The 20,380-nt window shown below is 38.1% G+C and overlaps 1 protein-coding gene across 1 annotated transcript in view; it reads right to left on the reverse strand.

Annotated features, from left to right (window-relative positions):
- Positions 1–830: 830 nt before the first annotated feature.
- Positions 831–20,380, reverse strand: part of nrbp2a (nuclear receptor binding protein 2a) — a 39,989-nt gene continuing 20,439 nt past the window's right edge. The window contains exons 2-18 of the mRNA XM_036595959.1: positions 14,264–14,386; positions 13,651–13,752; positions 13,437–13,526; positions 13,160–13,200; positions 12,405–12,499; positions 12,235–12,258; positions 10,969–11,052; positions 9,931–9,986; positions 8,805–8,865; positions 7,664–7,834; positions 7,013–7,115; positions 6,877–6,927; positions 6,616–6,751; positions 5,199–5,252; positions 4,978–5,041; positions 4,236–4,291; positions 831–3,272 (exon numbers count right to left, since the gene is read on the reverse strand). Of these exons, the coding sequence (XP_036451852.1) occupies positions 3,174–3,272; positions 4,236–4,291; positions 4,978–5,041; positions 5,199–5,252; positions 6,616–6,751; positions 6,877–6,927; positions 7,013–7,115; positions 7,664–7,834; positions 8,805–8,865; positions 9,931–9,986; positions 10,969–11,052; positions 12,235–12,258; positions 12,405–12,499; positions 13,160–13,200; positions 13,437–13,526; positions 13,651–13,752; positions 14,264–14,386 (1,410 nt within the window). The 3' untranslated portion in view covers positions 831–3,173. The remainder of the gene's footprint in view (positions 3,273–4,235; positions 4,292–4,977; positions 5,042–5,198; positions 5,253–6,615; positions 6,752–6,876; positions 6,928–7,012; positions 7,116–7,663; positions 7,835–8,804; positions 8,866–9,930; positions 9,987–10,968; positions 11,053–12,234; positions 12,259–12,404; positions 12,500–13,159; positions 13,201–13,436; positions 13,527–13,650; positions 13,753–14,263; positions 14,387–20,380) is intronic.

Raw genomic sequence — 20,380 nt, forward strand, 5'->3', positions numbered from 1 at the left:
GGCTGTCTATATTATTGTGCCTTTAGGAATGATGTAAAGAAATGACACCTGTTTTGATTGGCTGCCTCTGTTGTGCCTGGTTCAAAAAGCACTGTGTAAATGGGCGGAGCTAAACTGCCGTTATCTAAATAGGCGGGTATATGTAATTGTGCTGGCTTTCGTGACATCACGAAAAACAACGAATTCGTAAATGATATTTTCCATAATTTGACACTTTTAGCAGTGTTAATATATACTACATGAAACTCCTTGGTCCCAAAAAAGCGAGGAAATTGTAGACTTGGTATACTTGTTTGCACCAGGAGACAAACCTAAGGCAGAGGCAAATATGTTTCTGTAGATTCTGGAGCTAACTGTTAAGGGGTTCTTGATTAAAAAGCAAAAAAGGAAATCCTTCTTCTGTCCAGTGTTTCATTAATGCTAAACGTTCCCACAATGGCATGTCTTACCCTACAATCACTTACATACAATGATACAGTGAAAGCTTCACAGGTTTTTTCATGATTCTGAAATTGTCAAATATGTTAATTTATGTTACTTCATGTACAACATTTCAATGCAAAGTCAAACAAGACGTGCAGTTTAACTAACTGAGTCAAGGAAGGATGCCAACCATAAGTGTGCAAGCATTTGGAAGAACAAAATTTTTTCCTGCATCTATAACTATGCTGTGCACAATGTCTAAGACATGAAGACGCCACAGAACAAGCCGTTACATCACTGGCAAGAACGCCCACTGGTCATAATTTCTTCTTCAGGAAAATGATTGGAGATTTGATCACATATAGCATTTCCAACATGCCTCCTCATCAAAAAACAGAGCAATAACATTCAGGTTCTCACATGCAAGCACAGTTTTATTGAGATACTGGAAGTGTTCAAGAGCCAAAGCCACTGATAATTACAGCATTAGTATTGAAACATCTTAAAAGCCCCAATCCGGATTTGCTGAAGCATAGCTATGACCAGCCACAGTTTAACACCCTTGTTTCAAACCAAGAGCATATGTACTTTTGAACTGTTGGAGTACTAAAACTGGTCTGCCAGTTGAATTCCCAATTGGGCCTTTAAACTGGGGTAGTGTCGGCATGAACGGCATGACAGATTAATTACAGAATGAATACTGATTTACAAACACAAGATAAAAGTACCAAACCAAGGGTCAGGGCAGGGTTTTTTCTAGAGGCAATGTAGCATCTTCTCTTCCATGTAGCTACCCCAACCCCAGCTGCCATCATTGCATCGAGTGTCTTTGAGGATAAAGAGAGAAGCTCTTTTGGCATTGACACAGTTCAGTTTCTATATGTTATGTGCATGTAAACACCCCTGGATGGAACATAAAAGACTTCAAATACTGCTGAATGATGTAAAAGCTCAAAGAACAGCCCTTTTTAACTAGATGGAGGGGTTCCAATTAGACCCTTACATAAAGGACCTAATCATCCAATGTCTCAGGGTGCATTTACATTCGTAATTTGGTTTCCATTGGCCAGGCCAAAGCAGAAAATAATACATTGCTGCATTTTAGTTTGGGTTTGCTTAGCATTAGAGCTGAAGGTTAATGGTTTTTATATCAAGAAAGAGTGCTGTTTTCATATCACAAAAGATTTTATTGAAATCCTTCAAAACAGTGTGGGTCAAGAAACAGAATCCCCGCTTTTGTATTTGATGTGACCAACACTTGTCTGTAGCAGTGCGACACATTTCTAGGAAAAAGATCCTGGATTTTTTTAATCAAAATGCTGCAAAATGGGAGCAAAACCAAGTGTTGCATAAATTAGTGTGAATGCTAATCAAACCCAAATTAAAATGCAACACTACCATGTTCTGCTGATACATACCACAAATGTAAACACACTGTTTTAGTATCAGTGTTTAGTTGATTCACATCTTGTGTCATTTCTGTCAATCAGTTGAGAGGGTGCATTTGCGATTATAAAGTGCAGATAAGTTTGGTGCACCATGGGCTGGAAGACAAAGTGTGTCTTCAAAAGGTGCAATTTTGATCATGTTTGGTAGTGTGCGGTAGCCGCTACTTGCTCAAAATGCTTTGACTGCATTTGAAGCGTTCATTTGCTGTACAGCTTCATTGGTTACCTAAAAGAGGCTGGTGCTCCTAATGCTATTACACTTTACTGCAAAACACCACTCTCTCTCTCACAGAGGTACATTCACACATATAATAATCACACTCCTTAGACCCGACAAATCTAAGGTATTACCATTATTGCCACTGTTTACAAATGTATGCAAAATGAACCACAAGTTTGTATGACTCAAGCATCTTGAATAATGGCGATATACAGGAGGATACCATACTGAGTACGTTTGACACATTCATTTCTCACGTAGGCACTTGGTGCTTTGTAAGAACCAGTCAGAACAGATGGCAAGTGTTTTCGGTTTAAGGTTTCACATGGGGAGTAGTAATGTAGGTATAACAAGCGCCAAGGGTACTCTGCTACAGTACTGTACATTCTTCAGCTCATTGTCAATTTTGAACATAATGAGATTGCTAATTCTATAATTTTCATTCATTTTACGTAGAAATGTTAAACATTTGGAAAGATTTCTCTCATTGGGAGCCATTAAAGAGTTACACTTTAGTAATGTTTAATAGTTAAAAACAATAAATATACATTTACTGCAGGTCTGCTTAAAATACATAGACAATTTAAGACAACACATGGGCTGGCAGTCCCATGAGAAGCAACTATTTTGGACCACTACCCTCCTTTTTCAGTTTTTCCAAGGTTTTTGCTCCTATAAGACTCTTTATGTGGCACAGAAGCTTCTTGGATGGAGGATGGATATTGCCAAAAGGTAGGACGGCACTGAGAATGTCCACAAAAATCCATCAAACATGAAGAATAAATGGAGGGATCTCCACCTCTAACTGAATCACGTGTCTGCTGTTTTGTGGGATGATGGTACTGGCCAGATCTCCCACAAAAACGACATACAACATAAGCTCTTTGGAGCCTTGGTACCATGGTGTTTGGATGGATATTTCCAACTTTGCCACATTTGCCAAGACATTTTCACCCCTCTGCCAATAAGTTGCTCTTTCTGTCCCTCTTCAGCTCCTTCTTTTCTCTCCGTGTTTCGCACTCTTCCTCAGTTAGACCAGCTCAGGCCAATTCATCTGCTCCACAATAGCATTCCGATGGGGCTCAATGCATCATCACCATGGCAGCAGAAGAAGCAGAAGCTCCACCCCAGTGCTTCCCCAGGGCATCTTCCAAAAAGCATGTCAGCTTCTCACAGTCTTCCTGTAGACCATCAATCCATCATTAACTTCTCAGTGCAATCACATATACAATGTGACAGAATAAAGGACAAGAAAAGGTGTTTTGCTTTTACAAATATATCATACTTCTGTAGACTTTACAGCAAATTCCACCAATTCTTTAAAATGTCTGCATAAGTAAATAGTTAAAATGTAAACAGTTATTCATAGTGGTTTGATGTGAAATACTCCTCTCACTCTTTTGAGAAACATAGAGTCAGAATTGTTCAAAGTGGTGGTGATGTTAACCAGACATCTGATGAGTTTAATGCCTTTAAAGCTACATCACAGAAAGTTTTTTTTTTACATGAGATTGTAAAGAATACATTGCTTGATGACTGAGACATTGTTTTACGATAGTTTAGAGAGCAGCTTTTGGACAAAACATTATTATTTACTACATTCATAGAAGAGAAATACATGCAGAGTGTTGTAAGGCAACAGTCCCAAAAGAAGGTTCTCAGGTCATTTCGGGTTATAAATATATCAGGGTTGTAGACATGCGACTGCCCAGTTCCTGTGACCACCACTGTGTATTCTGAGTTGTTATGCATCTCCACAATGAACCATTTCACATTAAACCACTCTGAAGAACAACTGAATTATGCAGAACATTTCAGAATTCCTCTTACTTCCTTAATTCCTCCTCTTTAATTATGAATGAAATCACCACCTATTTTCCTTGATATTGGAAATGCCCTGTGTTTAACCTGTTTAATGCATTTTATTGCCGTCTTATTAACACCTATCTTCTTATACCTATGTATTTCATTAATTTTTTTTTCCTGGTGATCATTCACTGCTTAGTAATCAAAAGCACCTTGAGAAAACTGATAAAAGTGTGCTACACAACTTAATTGCATTTGTCTGTTGTCTCAATAGATGATGCATCTGCAACATGCACATCTCAGCCGAATTTACTTTTGTGGAAGAACTTCTCACCCACCTCGCTAATAAACGCATGGTGCACCAGCTCACTGGCCAGGTCTCTGGGACGGTCGGCTGAAAAAGAAAAAAAAAAAAACCCACAATTTTTTTTCCCCATTTTCAAATAGAAGCATGACACAACAACTTCAAACAGGTTTGATTTCACAGAACGTACCAAGCCTTTTGTGACAGTTTCTATGGCTCATACAAATGCATTTGAGAGAGGTCAGCCAGAAACGTGGGAGGACTGCTCAGAAAATGGGTGGAGTGATGAGGTGTGGGAGGAAGGCTTAAGGAAGATGCTATTAATGCCAGACTACAATTAATTCAAAATCATTAATAGATTATACATTACTCCAAAGATGAATTAGATAAGATCTATTATTCCAAACTATTCGACCGATGTAAGGCATTTGACAGAACTCTGGATCATATGTTTTGGTTCTGCCCCAAAATGTCTTCTTTTTGGGCTAAAATATTAATTGACACTATGTTTTTTACACACTGCATCTCACCAGTGCTTTGCTCAGTTTGCATGATATGCTGAAGCTTATCTGTAAATATTGCAAAATAAAACCACTTCTGTTGTGTCAGCTACTTGTGGAGCATAAAAGCAGAAAATGTACACTGAATACAATTTTACTGCCAACATCTCATCTACACTAATCCTTAAAAACAGCTTTAATTTTATCAGTATTGTGCAAGAATGTTTTTGACACATCCTGAGTAAGTTCAATATAATTCCCCATAGGTTGACTTACTTGGCAGAACATCACAGCTAAGCTGGCGATGAAGTTTGTCATCCATCTTCAAAAAAAGAGACAGCTAAAGAGACGGAAAAGTAATTAAAAACAAACCATTTTTGGCTTGTAAACAAAAACATATGTTAGTATTTATTTGGTATAGTATACTGAGTCGATCCATTCCAGTAGTGTTTTAAGGGATTTGGATTAAAGCAATGATGAAAGTGATTTAAACTCACATGACTCCTGGTTCCCTCCTCATTAGCCTCCAGATTGCAGTGCATCTGGACAACCTGTGTGAACAAGTAAGAACACAGTGTGTACAGCATATTGTTCATGTCGCAAACTCAAGAAATAACTGACAAAATCTTCTTGTCACACTAAGACCCTTTGCTAAACATGAAGCTGATTGTGACAAAATATGCATTAGAAACAGTTGTTTTGTGTTAACAAAAACTTCGCAGGTACTTTTTCGTCTTTCATTGTCAAAGTGTTATTATCATTATTACTATTAAGTGCCGTCAAGTAGTTTCTGACCATAGGGATGTTGTTTTTTCAGAGGTTGATTAGCTGGAGCTCTGCAGGACGGTAACTTTCCAGGACCACGGTTGGCAACAAATGATCCAGAATATCCTGTCGTCTTCAAGCCTCTGCATGGCTGATTCATGATTCCTTGGACTGCATCCACCCATTTTGTTGCTGTTCATCCTCTTCTTCTTTTAACTTTAACCTGTCCGAGTATAATGGTCCTTTCCAATTAGTTATTCTTAGAACTTGTCCAGAAAAGGAGAGCTTCAGTTTCGTTCACTGGGCTTCAAGTGAGAGGTGAGGCTTGATTTGTTTGAGGATCCATTCGTTTGCTTTACCTTGCTTTGCCGTCCAAGGTACTCTTCACCAACACCAAAGTTTAAAGGCTTTAATATTTTTATATAATATTTTTGATAAATTATTTTTAAGAAAGATTTTTTTGGTTCTGATGTTCAGCTATAGGAAACAATTTAAAGGGGACAGACCTTTTACGTTATTTGGAGCTTCTTTTAACTTCTTCACACTCATACATCTCATTTACAAATATGTTTTTAAAGAACCATCCATTGAACTATTCTTTAGGGAGCCAAAAGTGGTTAATTAGTCCAAAGCATCCTTCCCAGCACACTTCTTTTTAAGAATACAACTTTGCTTAAGCAACTATAAATTTAGGTGTCCCTATCTTGCTGCAATGACCATTGCTTGCATTGACCAGGTCAAAAAATTAATTATTTCATCCAACAAGTACGGATGTACTGATATAGGAACTTTGGGCTGACGTCAATGAACATATCTGCAGATGTAGACACTCACACATATGCATTTGTAAAATGCAGGTATTGTGATTACATATACCTGGATTAGCACTACAGAGAAATATCATGTTTATTTAATGAAGATTACTAAATACTGTAAAATGAATTGTGTGTTACTATAGTTGCGACGCCTCGCCTAAACATTCTGGTGTTATAAAATACAATAAATAAATTGCAAACAATAAATAAGTTAGACTAGGTTGGAATACTGGTTAAATCTAAACATCAGTGCTATACCAATATGATTCCCGACAGACAGTGTACACTCAACCAAAGCTGCTTATAGTCTCATCCGTTTCTCTATTCTACTTACTTTCCTGGTCTCAGTCTCCTGTGGCTCTGGGGTTGGAGTCTTCACCGTCTCCATGTGCTCCTGGGACAGGGATAGTGCACGTGGAATAGGATGCGGCCTCTGCGAGGCGAAGTTCATCAGGGGATAGATTCCATTCCTGGACAAACAGAATGGCTAATGGGTTCCTACTTCTTTTAATATACTCACAGAAATATAAATATGGTGTAAAAACAAATACGAAATATTGAGTTCTTGGTCAGCTCCTGTCACCGTCACACTTACTTAACATCCTCCAGGAACTTGTCCAACTCCAGTGGAGAGACATGCGAGTACCTTAAGACCAAAGAGAGAAGGCAGTGAGGAGAGAGATGTCACATATGATGGAGAGAAAGATGTCATAAACACATTAAGAACTTACTTTAGCTGGATTCCTGGTCGATCACTGTGATTGATCTCTGCCATGACACCGTTTGGATCAATAGACTTGGTCTTCTCCTCCACACAGTTCTCTGGAAGGAGATCTGTTTCATTGGGGAATTATAACCAGTTAGTTCTTTTGCATTAAACTCATGTTGCTGAAGGCTACTCTGATTAGGAGCTGGAAGGCCTTCAGGAGCATCTGACAATTAGAGCCAGGTGTGTTGTATCTGTACTCTCCAGGTTGGTAGAACTCCAGAACCAGAAAAGAGCACCCCTGAGTTAAACAGTGCTTAACTGATGAATAGTGTCAGTTTGCAGGTCCATCCTGCATTCTGGTGTCCCATCTTTCTTCAGCGATTGTTGCTTGGGCGGGCCAGGTCAAAATATTAATTATTTTTATTCAAAAACAACAGTACAGATGATCTCCTGTGTAGACAAGACGGGATGTCTATTGTAGGTCAATGACAACTAAATTGCTGACTAGTTAGCTACGTTACTGATAACGTGGGCTTGATCTTGCATCAGCAACTATAGAATATGAAGTGTAAAACCTAGATAAGAAGGTCTTGACAGTAGCTTGAAACTGGAAGCTCAAAGAAAAATAACCATGTCCATGTATTAACAGTTCCAACTATGGGCATCTACTTACACTGGTTACTGATGAAGCAGTGGGCAGCAAGCAGTTTTAAGGAGTGGACCTCAAACAGCACTCTGTGAAATAGCAGGTCATGAGCTGTAGGCCTCAGCTTAGCGTCTGTGCGCACACATAACTGAGTAAACTCCTGGGTACATCCACAGGGACAAAAGAGTAAAGGTTTAGCTCATTGTCTACTATTGAGCACTTGGTAACATTTCATCTGAAGCTTTGTAAGATGTATATATCAAACATATATGCATCAAAGCAGATATATATATGAACAGTTAGGTTAACAACTGCAGGCCTAAACAAGAGGCCCACAAATCCAGACCCTGAATCCAGTTTCCAGTCCTGTACTTTATCATCACTGGTAGTCAACTGACCTAATGATGCAACTGACTGGCCACCTAGTGACATACCTACCAGTGACCGCAAAATCCAGGACTGGAAACTGGTTTCAAGGTCTTGATCTACACTCTAATCTACATTGCTTGCAGTTATTGACGTGCAGTACTGTGCAAAAGTCAGAGACCAGCCATTAATACAAGGTTTTCATTTTTTAGCAAATAAATGCAGTAAACTTGTAATTACCTGAAAATTACACAGAAGCCTCAACAACTAAACATAATATCTAATTTTCAGTATTTAGTGTGTCCATCATTTGCCTTTATTACAACTTCCATTCTTTTCAGGAGACTTGCTTTGAGTTTTTCGAAAAAAATCAGAGATAGTGTGAATATGTTTCACACCGTCAAAGTTTAGTCTTAGAATTTGGTTGCATTTTCTGCCTCTCACAATCTAAATAATCCCAAACACATTCAGTGATGTTGAGGTCTGGACTCTGGGGTCGTCAGTCCATTGTTCTGTCTATCGTCTATTTCCTTTTCTCAGTAATGGCTTCTCAACAGCTACACATCCTTTCAAATCCACAGTGTTGAGTTGTCTTCTCAGAGTGAGTGTGTTTGCATGCACTTAATAATCTGATAACTGCAGAAAACCAGAATGAGTTTACAGGCACTTGGGGTAATCAGATAATGGGAAAACTCCAGATCTTCAGGCAATAGTCACTTTTTTCTTTTAAATAATGAGTCACTATAGAGGAAAATATCATCTAGCATCAAATATCAGCATCGCTCCAGAAGTGTTTTGTTGCCATCTTGCGGATGCTGTGTCAAGCTCTGTTTCCAGGGCAGCGCTCTGTTTTCACACATACGCTGACAGAGAACAACAAAAGAAATCAGAGTAAGAGTTCTCATGCGCTGATTATAGAGCTAAAATCCACCTCTTAATCGGCTTTCTAGAACTATGATAACAACCTTAATATGAGAAATGCTGTTTACGTGACCGCTTGAATAATTTTTTCACTTGAATATTTTCCCCTCCTTGTGCAATCTTATACTATACCTCTTATACCTAATCTCCCATAAAAACATAAATACAAAATATAATCTAAACTTAAATAAAATAACTTAATTATTTCATACCTTTTTCTCATCACTTATCCACAAATATAAATATAATATCAATATATTATAATTCTTAATCACCATACCCATAAACTACTCCTACTCTTCTATACAAACCTTAAATACACAACTATAATATTTAAAAAATATACTAAATACCCCATATATTTCCCCATCTACTCCATCATTTATTCCCTTAAACTTCATTCCCATTCCTAACCATACTCCACTATTTATAATAAAAAAAAAAAAAAATACATCTTTACTATTTTTTTTTTGTTTTTTTTTTTTTTTTTTTTTTTTTTTTTTTTTTTTTTTTTTTTATTTTTTTTTTTTTTTTTTTTTTTTTTTTTTTTTTTTTTGTGTTTTTTTGGTGGTTTTTTTTTTTTTTTTTTTTCTTTTTTTTTTTTTTTTTTTTTTTTTTTGGTGTGTGGTTTTTTTTTTTTTTTTTTTTTTTTTTTTTTTTTTTTTTTTTTTGGTGTGTGTGTGGGGTGTGGGTGTGGGTGGTGTGGTGGTTTTTGGTTTTTTTTTTTTTTTTTTTTTTTTTTTTTTTTGGTGGGGTTTGGGGGGTTTTTTTTTTTTTTTTTTTTTTTTTTTTTTTTTTTTTTTTTTTTTTTTTTTTTTTTTTTTTGGGTGGGGTTTTTTGTGGGTTTTGTTTTTTTTTTTTTTTTTTTTTCTTTTTTTTTTTTTTTTTTGTGGGGGTTTTTGGTCCTTTGTTTTTTTTTGGGGGGGGGGTTTTTTTTTTTTGAGGTGTCTCAGAAAGAGACTGTGCTTGTTATGCATGTAGTTGATGGTCAGTGTTCAGTGTTGTACCTCCAAGGCACAGATGCCAAAGGAATATATATCGATAGAGTAGTCATCCTCGGCAACTGGGGAGAGAGGCAAAACAGGAGAGGTGAAAGGCTGGAACTAAGGCTGGGCAATATGACGTTATTTTATTGTCTTTATGACACATTATATTACTATATGCTGTACATTTTGTGTGCATTTTCAGTAGTTATAGAACACAAAACACTTTTTGTCAGAGCTAAAGAAACTGTGAAAGAGAGCATGAGCATCAGGAGACAAAAACAAACAAACAGATGGGGGTCAGTGACATGACGTGCATTTTTTGTTTCCAAGTTCATTATTTTCCCAAAAAATAATTTAATAAATACATGACATACACCAAATTAATTAACAAAACCTCTTATGTGGAACAATTTTCAGTGCATCCATATATAATTAATTTTGGTTTCTTTTTGCCTCCAAAAGTCTAAAAATGTCAGGTGGTGCAACCATTCGACCATATATGTTAATTAAGTAAACTAAAATTCTAAATAAAATAGATCAGCATAATGTTTGAACACTTTAAAATAAAAACCATGTTGCAAAATAAGGCAACTTAAGGCAAACCATGTTGCAAAAAGTATTCAACTTACTGAAAAAAAAACTGTTATCAGGATATTGTATCAGGAAAACCATGAAAAAGAGTAATTATTATAACAACGTTTATTAATTTGAAAAATGTAAGTCTAAACTCAAGTTCAAGAACAAATGTTGCCACAGGTGTCTAAGTAGATGCCTGTATAATTTGAAGTTAGTCTGAAAAGTCAGGTGGCATAACCAGTAAATGTAAAATGATGCAACCAGACCAGAACAGGTTTAATACCTGAAATAGGCAATTAAAAGCTCTGATAATGCTTACTATATTTGAGATATAAAATGCTCATAGATGAAATGTAAATATATAAGCAGATATAAAAATGCACATAATGTCCTTGTTAATAAGATTTTTAAAAATTGTCATTTTTGAAAACCTTACTTGCCACTGACCCATGGACAGACAATCAGAATTGGGCAGGCACTTACGGCCATACTCTGGAGCAAAAAAGTGCTGATTCCGCAGCTCGTCGCGATGCTGGTGCACATTCCCATGAATGGCCTCTGGGAACACTGAAAACAGCATAGACCAACAGCTTAACAACAAACACAGAGCGTAGGACTACTTGTTTGTACTGCTTAGTTTATTTGTATGTATTTGTAAGTAGGGGGTCTGTCCGAACCACAGCAATAAATACATCTGAAAAAACTCTGGGAACACTAGGCCACATTCAAAAGCAGCACTCTGGGGGACAGATGTAGTAACACTGATTGTTTCTCTTCCTTCTGCTTAACTATGAAACCCAAGAAGGAAATAGCAGCAGTGCACTCACAATAAACCTAACAGCTGTAGTTCTAGATAAATATAGACAAAATAAGCTTCATGGACGGGTGGAAGGACAGACGCTCAGATACAGACACAAAATATCTTAAAGGGGAATTCCACTGATTTTTCTAAAATTTCTGCACAAAGTCATTTAGAACGTTTTGATGTGAAATGCTACATTCTAGAGAAACTGTGAACGAGCCAGAATCATTCACAGTGGTGGTGATCAGAACCAGGCATCAGAAGACTTTCATGCCTACATCACAAAAAGATATTACATGAAACAAATGAATACAGTGTTTTGATTATGAATACACTGTTCCGTGATTAGGTTTTGACCTAAAAGTTATTTTTAAAATCCATTCATGGAGGAGAGAGAGGTACAGGCACGGTGTTAACAAGCAAAACAGACCCCAAAGTAAGCGTTCATGCATTTTTAACATTTTCCACTATTTAACCATCATCAACATCGCATATGTAGCTCAAAGATGTGTAGGTTCACTGGAGGTTTTGGATAATAAATAATGCTATTTTTCCATTGCAGACCACTGGTTCCTATGACCACCACTGTAAAGAAATCAAAGTAAGCAAGTTTCTCTATAATGAACCATTTGACATTAAAACAACTCTAAATAACTTGTCTGAAGTAAGGGTGTGATGATTTAGGTACGCAGTTTGTACAATGGCAATTGGATATAAGCCATTCTGTATTAGCTACATGAACCCTGCAGCTCTAGAAAAGCACCAGCTTTAGACACCAAATATGTCTTGGCTGATAAACTGCACTAAGGCTAAAGGAAAAACTGTAAATTTGACTTTCCCGAACTATTTTTTTAATCCAAGTTGGAAAACGCAGTATTATACATCATGACTGCATTGTCATATAGGAGAAAAGCAGATGATCGCTACTGTTGACTACTGAGACTTACCATTGACGAAAAGCCTGTGCCACACTGTGGAGGAAGACAGAAAGAAAGATAAATTGTAATAGCATAAGGGCTGGAAAAACCAATTAACTTTACACACTTGAAGCAAGAATCGGCACACATCTTATACTGAACTCTGTAATAAAGACACAATGAAGAAAGCTGTGCTGCACCTGAGCCGATCTTGATGAGGCCGTTGTGCTGGATGAAGATGGTGTCGCAGGTCAGGTTTCCATGGATTATGGGCGGATCACAAGAATGCAGGTAACTGGGGTTCAGAAAGAGCAAAATATGATGTGTAGAACTGACAGAGTCACAGTACTGTCTTCAGCTGAACAGCAGAAACAAAGCAATTATGCTACGTTTACATTGTGACGGTAGACGGGTGACGAAAACTGGATATTCCATTGTGGTGGAATAAATCACATGTTGCCTTTTTTGCTTCATGAGCCATGAACGCTGGACATTTCATTGTTGAAGTCAGTCTCTGCTATGAGGCACAGGATTTTGTTTCTCAGTGGCAACATGTAAACGCAGCATTAATGTATATGCTAAAAGGCCAAGCCATGATTGGGTGAAATGAAACCATGGTTACTCCAAGAATAACGGCTGCTGCAAACTGTGAGATAATTCTAGGGCAGACTGTGTGACATCATATGCAGTATTATGCAAAAGTTTGAATACCTCCCTCAAATTATGTTTTGCTGATTTTCTGTGTGTAAATAAGTTAAGACATCCTCTACAGAAAACACAAATATGGCATTTTCAGCAAATTTTAGTGCTCAATTATATTTATTTAAATGAGCTTAACACATTGAAAATATAAAATGTCACTATTTTGCTATTGTCATGAGAAAACCTTAAATTAAAAAATTCAATTAAGGTTTTCTTACAACCCTGAAACTGTATGACTGAGATGGGGTCTTACCTGAGGGCAGACAAGATCTGTGTGCACCAGCGCTTCCATGCCTAGACACACACACACACACACACACACACACACACACACACAAAAAGAAAGGGACACACACAAACACACACAGACACCAAAACACACAGACATTGTGAGAAATGGATGGATGATTGTGCAGACAGGATGTGTAGATGCAGCAGTGCTGTTGTTCTTTTACCACAGGGTGGTGGTGTACTGCATGTAAAGTCATTTCGAATCAGAGAAACTAGGACGATTCCTAAAAACGTCCTACCTTCACATTCATTGTCTTGTGGTTTTTCTTGGTTTTCTTCAAAAACTGCTTAAGACTTCCAGACGACATGTACTCAGTGATAAAAATAACCTGTGACAGGAAGACAGTGATGTTAAATGCTTTTGTTTAAATTAGTTTTTTTTCCCATTTCTTTGATTCATTTTAGGGCATTGTTATAAAATTGTGCTTTTTTTGCACATTTCTGTTTTTATACCCTGGCTCGGCTCTCCTTTGTGTCCAGCCAGTATTTGTGAAACTTGACAATGTTCGGGTGCTCCACCTGCATCAGGTTCTCAAACATTTCCCTGATTCTGTCCTACACACATAAACACACACACACACACACACACACACACAAAAAACATCAGTCATCTCTTTTTTTATTGTCATTGCCTACAGTTTTCTGACACATTCTCACTGACTAATATCATCCTACGTGACCGCAGAAGACAAACAATACATGCACCAATGAGTGCAGTGAGGGCTTTGACAACAGGGTAAAAATGAAAAAATGCTGGAAGTGGCACACAAGTCTAAGTGTTAGCCCTTTTGTCAGGACATCATGAGTTTGATTTTTGGATTTCAGGAGAGCATAATTGGTCTTGCTCTCTCTGGGTGGGAAGAATAGCCCTCCATCGTGTGATTTGGTGAGCCCCTGCTAGTGGGTGGAACTGAGCACAACTAAATTAGTAAAATATAATAATAAAATATAATAAAAAATACTAAAAAGAAACAGAGTATAAATAAAAATTCATGTTTTTGTTGTTCCCCACATAGCTCTCTATTCAGTGTTTCAGAGTGATGAGTGAGAGAGTGACCGTTGTTACCTCATGGGCCTTGAACACCTTCTTGTCAGAGAACTGAACCTCATTCCACACCACCTCCACCCCCTCCTCTGTGTCCATAGCCAGCGAAGCACTCTCGATGCCAGGCACATTTCCCTGACTCACCTGCCCAGCAGAAGCAGGAAAAGAAAAGGTGGTGGGGAGAAAACAGAAAGAAGAAAGAGAAAGAAAAAAAAAAAGAATGTTTTGAGTTCACAATTTTGTTGCTGATGGTCTCACAAGCAACCCTTAACCCCTACAAGTCATAACTTCTATATTATTTCTGACCCGTATTTCATTGAAATAAGCAGAGAAATTCAGTCAAAAGTGTGGATTTTAACCTTTGAATCACATACTGTGTGTTCCTTAGTAGAGGAGACATTTTATTAAGTTATTGTCAGGAATTTAACAGAAAGGAAAACAATCCTTTTCATTTTAACTAGGTTTGTGTTATGGTTTGACATACTGAACCAGTCAATACAGAACGTACTTCAGATGTAAATGTAGTTGATTCTATTACTATGTAATTAATTATGTATTTCTCGGTACATTTAAACAGTGTAGTAGCAAAATGACTATGGGCTTATATGTGTAAATACTGTCACTGACAGCCTTTAAGCCAAATTACTGATAAAAAAAAATAAAAAAAAATTAAAACTAAGCACAAAATATGCCCTTTTGCACAATATGAATCCATATTTAGCAAGACACAGTAATATTTCACAATTTCACTTCCTCACTCACTGTGATCTCTCAGATTTATAAATGTAAGCTTTTTACATATATTACAGATGCATGTAAAAATCTCTCTCTCTCTCTCCCCCTCTCTCTCTCTGTCCGTCTGTCTGTCTCTCTCTCTTTCTCTCTCTCTCTCTCTCTCTCTGTCTGTCTGTCTCTGTCTCTCTCTCTCTGTGCATCCTGTCCCTCTCTCGGTGAATGGGATGGCTCAGATCGGGCAGGCCTAGCATGACTAAACAAGGCTCTGTGAATATCTTGTGAATAACGCTCATGTGAAACAGTCGGACTACAAACTGTTTGTTTTCAAAATACTTCAGCTCCTCCCTCCGTCCAGTCTGAACAAAAACAACACACCCTGAATCATCAAAAACTACAGAGATATACACCCCCCGCTGATTTTTCCATTTTAAGTCAGCCCATTTGTAAACAAAGCATGGTCTGCTCTTTTTGTAGACGGGCAGCTCTAGCTGTGCGGTCTGCAGTTGGTCACGCTGTGGTCTTCACCTGCTGAGGAACATCTGCTCTGGGACTGAAGTTTTCTGTCTATAACCCACATTCTGAACTTTTGCCTTCTCTATACTGACTGGTCTTTTTCAATAGAGGGTATTAGAGGGCACAGGCTGGCGTGAAATGTTTGTGGAGTGATTGCGCGCATTAATTATACAATACAGCAAACATTTGAAGAGGTCAAGCAGTCCATTAAATCCAACCTTGGGAATGCAGAATGAGGCCACTGTGTACAAAGAGTGCTTTAGGCTTAGGATGTTGAGTTTGAGCCCCCGTTTTTCTTGGAAATGTGCGTTTTCGTAGTATTTCCAGAAGTAGAGCTTCAGGAAAGCGTAGGATGTATTATTAGTCTTAAACTGACTCAATCTTTCAAATAAACACACCAACTGTTTACAGCAAGCTGCTGAGATCACCCGCTATTAGCAGTCCTGAGCCAAGGCCTGGCCTGAGGGTGGCTATTGCAGAGATGGCTCAAATGCTGCCTACTTATCAGGACCACCCGAAGAGAAAACTACCTCCTTCACAGAGCAGAAAAACACAGAACAAGAAGGGATTTCAGCATACATTAAAGTTCTCATCCAGAGGCTAAACTGTTAAGCTGTATGTTGAGTAAAACTGTGATTTTGGCCTATGCAATTTAGTTAATCACAAACAGCCCTAATTCCTATATTCTGTTTTAGTAGTATCCTTGTGACAATTAAATGTGCTCTCGCCAAACACAGCTGTTCTCACTGAGTGTAGTGGAAGGGAACATTACAACAAAACACAGGCTTTTCCAGTCAGCCTGACAAATCATAGGCATTTCCACAGATCACACTTTTTATATGTACTAGCTGCTTTTAGGAAAATTAAATAAAATCATGATTTTCCTGTTATCCCCCAAATGTACTGATTAGCCTAAACCTTGTTGGATGGGCAAAGTTGCTCATCTAGTTTTTGCCCTGGAACTACTAGTAAAATGTAAGCTTATACTCCACCAATTTGCACGTTCCTATTCGAGCTTGCCTTAAACCATGTTTGTTAAGTAATCTCAACTAGACTTGCTTATATAGTTTCTGACTGTAGGACACACTGTTCACTACACTCTCAGGAAAAAGGTACAAAACTGTCACTGGGGTGGTCCCCTTAAGGGTACATCTCAGTACCTATAGTCAGGGAACATATTTGTACCATAATCCATTGAAATTATATTTTCTAAGTCGTACTGACTCCACACACCTCGTCGCGTCTCCAGGCTTTTTGTTGTTGTTGTTTTAAAACATCAGGTTATGAAAAGGTACAAATACGTACTTTTCATCTGGGGAAAAAAACAAATTTAAGGTATTACGGGATGTGATGTATTCCTGAAATACATTATTTGATCAGTAGGATTTCTGATGTGGTGATTTGTGCACCCATGATGGGTTGGAGCTCACTGAGGTGAAATCCCAATGGATGGCTGGTACTACCAGAGCAGGCACCCAAGAGTGCTCAAGTTGATCCACTAGCTCTATTGCTTGGGCGAGGCTGAGCTGAACCTTGCTTTACTGGATCTTGATGGATGGCCATATAAAAAAAACAATTATTCTGTACACTGACCAAGAGGGCACTTGTACAGTCTCAGGGCAATAGAGCAGGGGCACAAGCCCTGCCCGAGGTCCATCTGCGCCTCCCATACATTATCAGAAATGACACAAGCAAAACTATATCTTTAACATTACTGACTGTGAACGTGATACTGCTCAAGACAATCACAGTTCACACTTCATAAGAATACTAGAGCCATAATAAAACAGTCCTGGCCGTTGAAAGGTCAGCTATAAAAGCTGCAGAGCAAGGACATGCAAAGTCCCCATCTTCTACGTTAGGGGTTAGAATTAATTCTCTTTACACTGTTTAGATGGACAAGAAATGCTTGGAAAATGTAGAACTGACAACACCGGCCTAGCCAGAGGGCCTCCTTCTTCCCAACTGACGCAATATAGAATGAGTGGTAATAAAGGTTGTTAGCTCTCAGTAAGAACTGTAACTTAATGGAATCTGTGACGCAAGAACTGTATACCATTAGGAATTATCGGATTATAGCCTGTTTGTGTCTGTAAAGAAACAGTGCACAGAAAGCCCTGATTTGCACCAAAGCAAACTCTAGAAACCCGTTAAAATGGACTCAAGCTCCAATAACTGGGAACAGTATGCTCATAAATCCAGTGGGTACCTAAGCCTTTAGCTCAGGGCCTTGTAAATCCTCCTCCTATGAACCAATGCTATTGCTTGCCCAGTGAAAACAAACAGCACTACCTTCATTTCCTGCCCTGACATGCTCTTTTCCCATAGTATCATGGATTGGCTTCCACTATCAGAACCCTCTATTACAGTTCATGCATTATGTATTAAGCAGCTGTGTGCTCCTGCAGCTTCATCATTGGAAAAGACTATTCATCCACCATTAGTATGTGGGTGCAAGTGTTAAGGGAGTGTGAGTTAGCGTATGCCTTCAGGCTTTCATTAATCAGAGCTTTGTCATGTTGCTTGAAATCACTTGCTATTTTGAAGAGCAAGCGATCTCACACTGTCTGCTGGCACCTATGTGTCAGAATGCACGGCTTCCTTCTTTCTGATGCGACGTCGCAGCGTCTTCATGTAGAATTCTCAGCACTACAGTATTAAAACTTATATGTACACATACAGTACTGTGCAAAATGTTTTCAAACACCTGAGAATATTATAATTACAAAAGCTGTTTATCAGGGAAATAAATGTGTTGTACATATGTTTATTTGAATAAATAAAGTTTAGTTGCTCAGAAAAGCACTACTATTATCAGTGTGTTCATTTAACCATTTCCAAACCTCTCCTTGAGGAAGTCCAGTATTGTTTGTAGCCATCATCAAGTACCTAGATTGGTTAATCAATGCTTCATTTAATCAAAATCAGGTGAGCTGGTGATGGAATTTAACAAATCTATGCCTGAGGAGAAATCTGGAACCAAAGCTCTGTTTTCACTAGCACAGTAACTCATTTGAAACCAAGAAATTCTTGTTGCTGTGTACCACATTCATAGATTCTTTTTGGTTTGCATTTATTCTAATATGACAATGTTTTTAAAAGCAAAAAAAAACTTGAGTTATTTTGCAGATACATGTTTTTAAACCATTTTCTTACGTGCCTAAGACCAGGTTTCTATGGTAAGCTTGCTGCCAAGGAGGAATGGTGCTCCTCATTTGAAATGAACGTTTTATTCCCTCTTTTTTCTTTATTCCTCCCATCAGTCAGAGATGTTCAAATCATTAATCAGATGTTTCCTGCATTGTCCAAGCCCTTAAAGATCACCTGAACGACATTAGGAACTATCATTTTCAGTCATTCAGTATTCATTATGTTCTTTTCTTGCAGTTTCAACTGTGTTGCCTTTTTTTATGTAATCAACACAAAGTATGTATTTGTCTCAGCAGTTCTTATAAGTTTGACCTGCCCTGTTTGATAAACAGACATTTCTTATATTAAAGTCTTGAGACTTATGCTTTTATTGAAATAGCATTTTATAATATGATGCAATTTTTTGTTAATTAGAATCTAGACAGACACTTGGCGAAAGCTGCCAATGCTACTAACAACTGTGAGCTGAACCAATTGATCTGTCTCACTGAAAAGAGCTGTAGTTCAAATTTCCCCTAGTTTTGACTTTCAAAGCAATCGAATTAAATGATCCATTTGAAAGATTTTCCAGCCACAGCGCAGCAGACGGCGAAACAAACCTTTTAGTCCTTGAGATTTAAGTGCACTGCTATGAGACCGCAGCAAAGGCAAAAACACACGCCTTACAGTAAACCAGCAGTTCTTAACTAAACCCTGAGACTGAGCAGCTATTATTTATTTGGCAGGTTAGTTAAGGTTCTTGTGACATGCATGATGAGTGGCACGCATGATGCACAATGAATAAGCATGATGAAAAGCATCTTAGCTGGATCCTCATAAAGCTGCTTGAGAGAATGCAGAGATACTCTCTAAAGCCACATCAAGACAAAAGTGGGACTACTCTGAGGAGCCTAAAACAGAACATAATTTTTATTTAACACTTTTTTGGTTACAGCACAATTCCATACATCTTCATAGTTTTGACATTTTATACATTATTCTAAAATGTGGAGAAGAAAATAAATAAAGACTATCCATCTATAGGTGTGTCCAGACCTAGACTAGTGCTATGAACACATATAGAGTACTGTCTTATACAAAATTAACACCAGACGCTGTATACCTGGAAGTACTTTGGACCTCTCAGATCATATAGGACAAAAAGCCTCTCTGCATGGGGAGCCTGTCTTCATGATGAAGGAAAAGTAACCACCTGGTGCTGCCCAACCGACAGAGCCCTGATTCCAACTTATGAACAAGATGATCTTTCTATCTCGCTCTTAGCCACAAACTTTTCCATATAAGCCTTCTGCTTGGCAGTAACATCAGAACAATGCAGGTTGTGTAACCACTCAGGCAAGACGGTGCGCTCGGAAGCCCGGCTCCAGATGTGAAAACAAACAGTCCTTGTTAGCGAGAATGGCGGTGTCACTCAAGCCCAACAGAAGCCTGATTTTGCCCCATTTCCCAGGGCTTGGATTGTGCAGGACTTCCTTGAAGGCAATATTTTGTTGAAAAATTCAATTTACACAATTTTTCCATTAGCTCAAATGCAGCTGACCTGCCAAAACAAGCTTAGTGTCTGAACTTTGCTTCTTCAGTTTTCACGGGAGCTACAAAGCTACAAGCAACAAAACCTTATAGCTTATAATTAGCACTGTGCAAACTACATGCTGAAATCATCGCACACTGGCTTCAAAACATGACAAGCTGTTAAGTAATCTCAAATACTGTCATACGCTAAAGTTTGAACACCCCTGA

The sequence above is a fragment of the Colossoma macropomum genome, unplaced genomic scaffold (genome assembly GCF_904425465.1).
Source record: "Colossoma macropomum unplaced genomic scaffold, Colossoma_macropomum, whole genome shotgun sequence".
Lineage (NCBI taxonomy): Eukaryota > Metazoa > Chordata > Actinopteri > Characiformes > Serrasalmidae > Colossoma > Colossoma macropomum.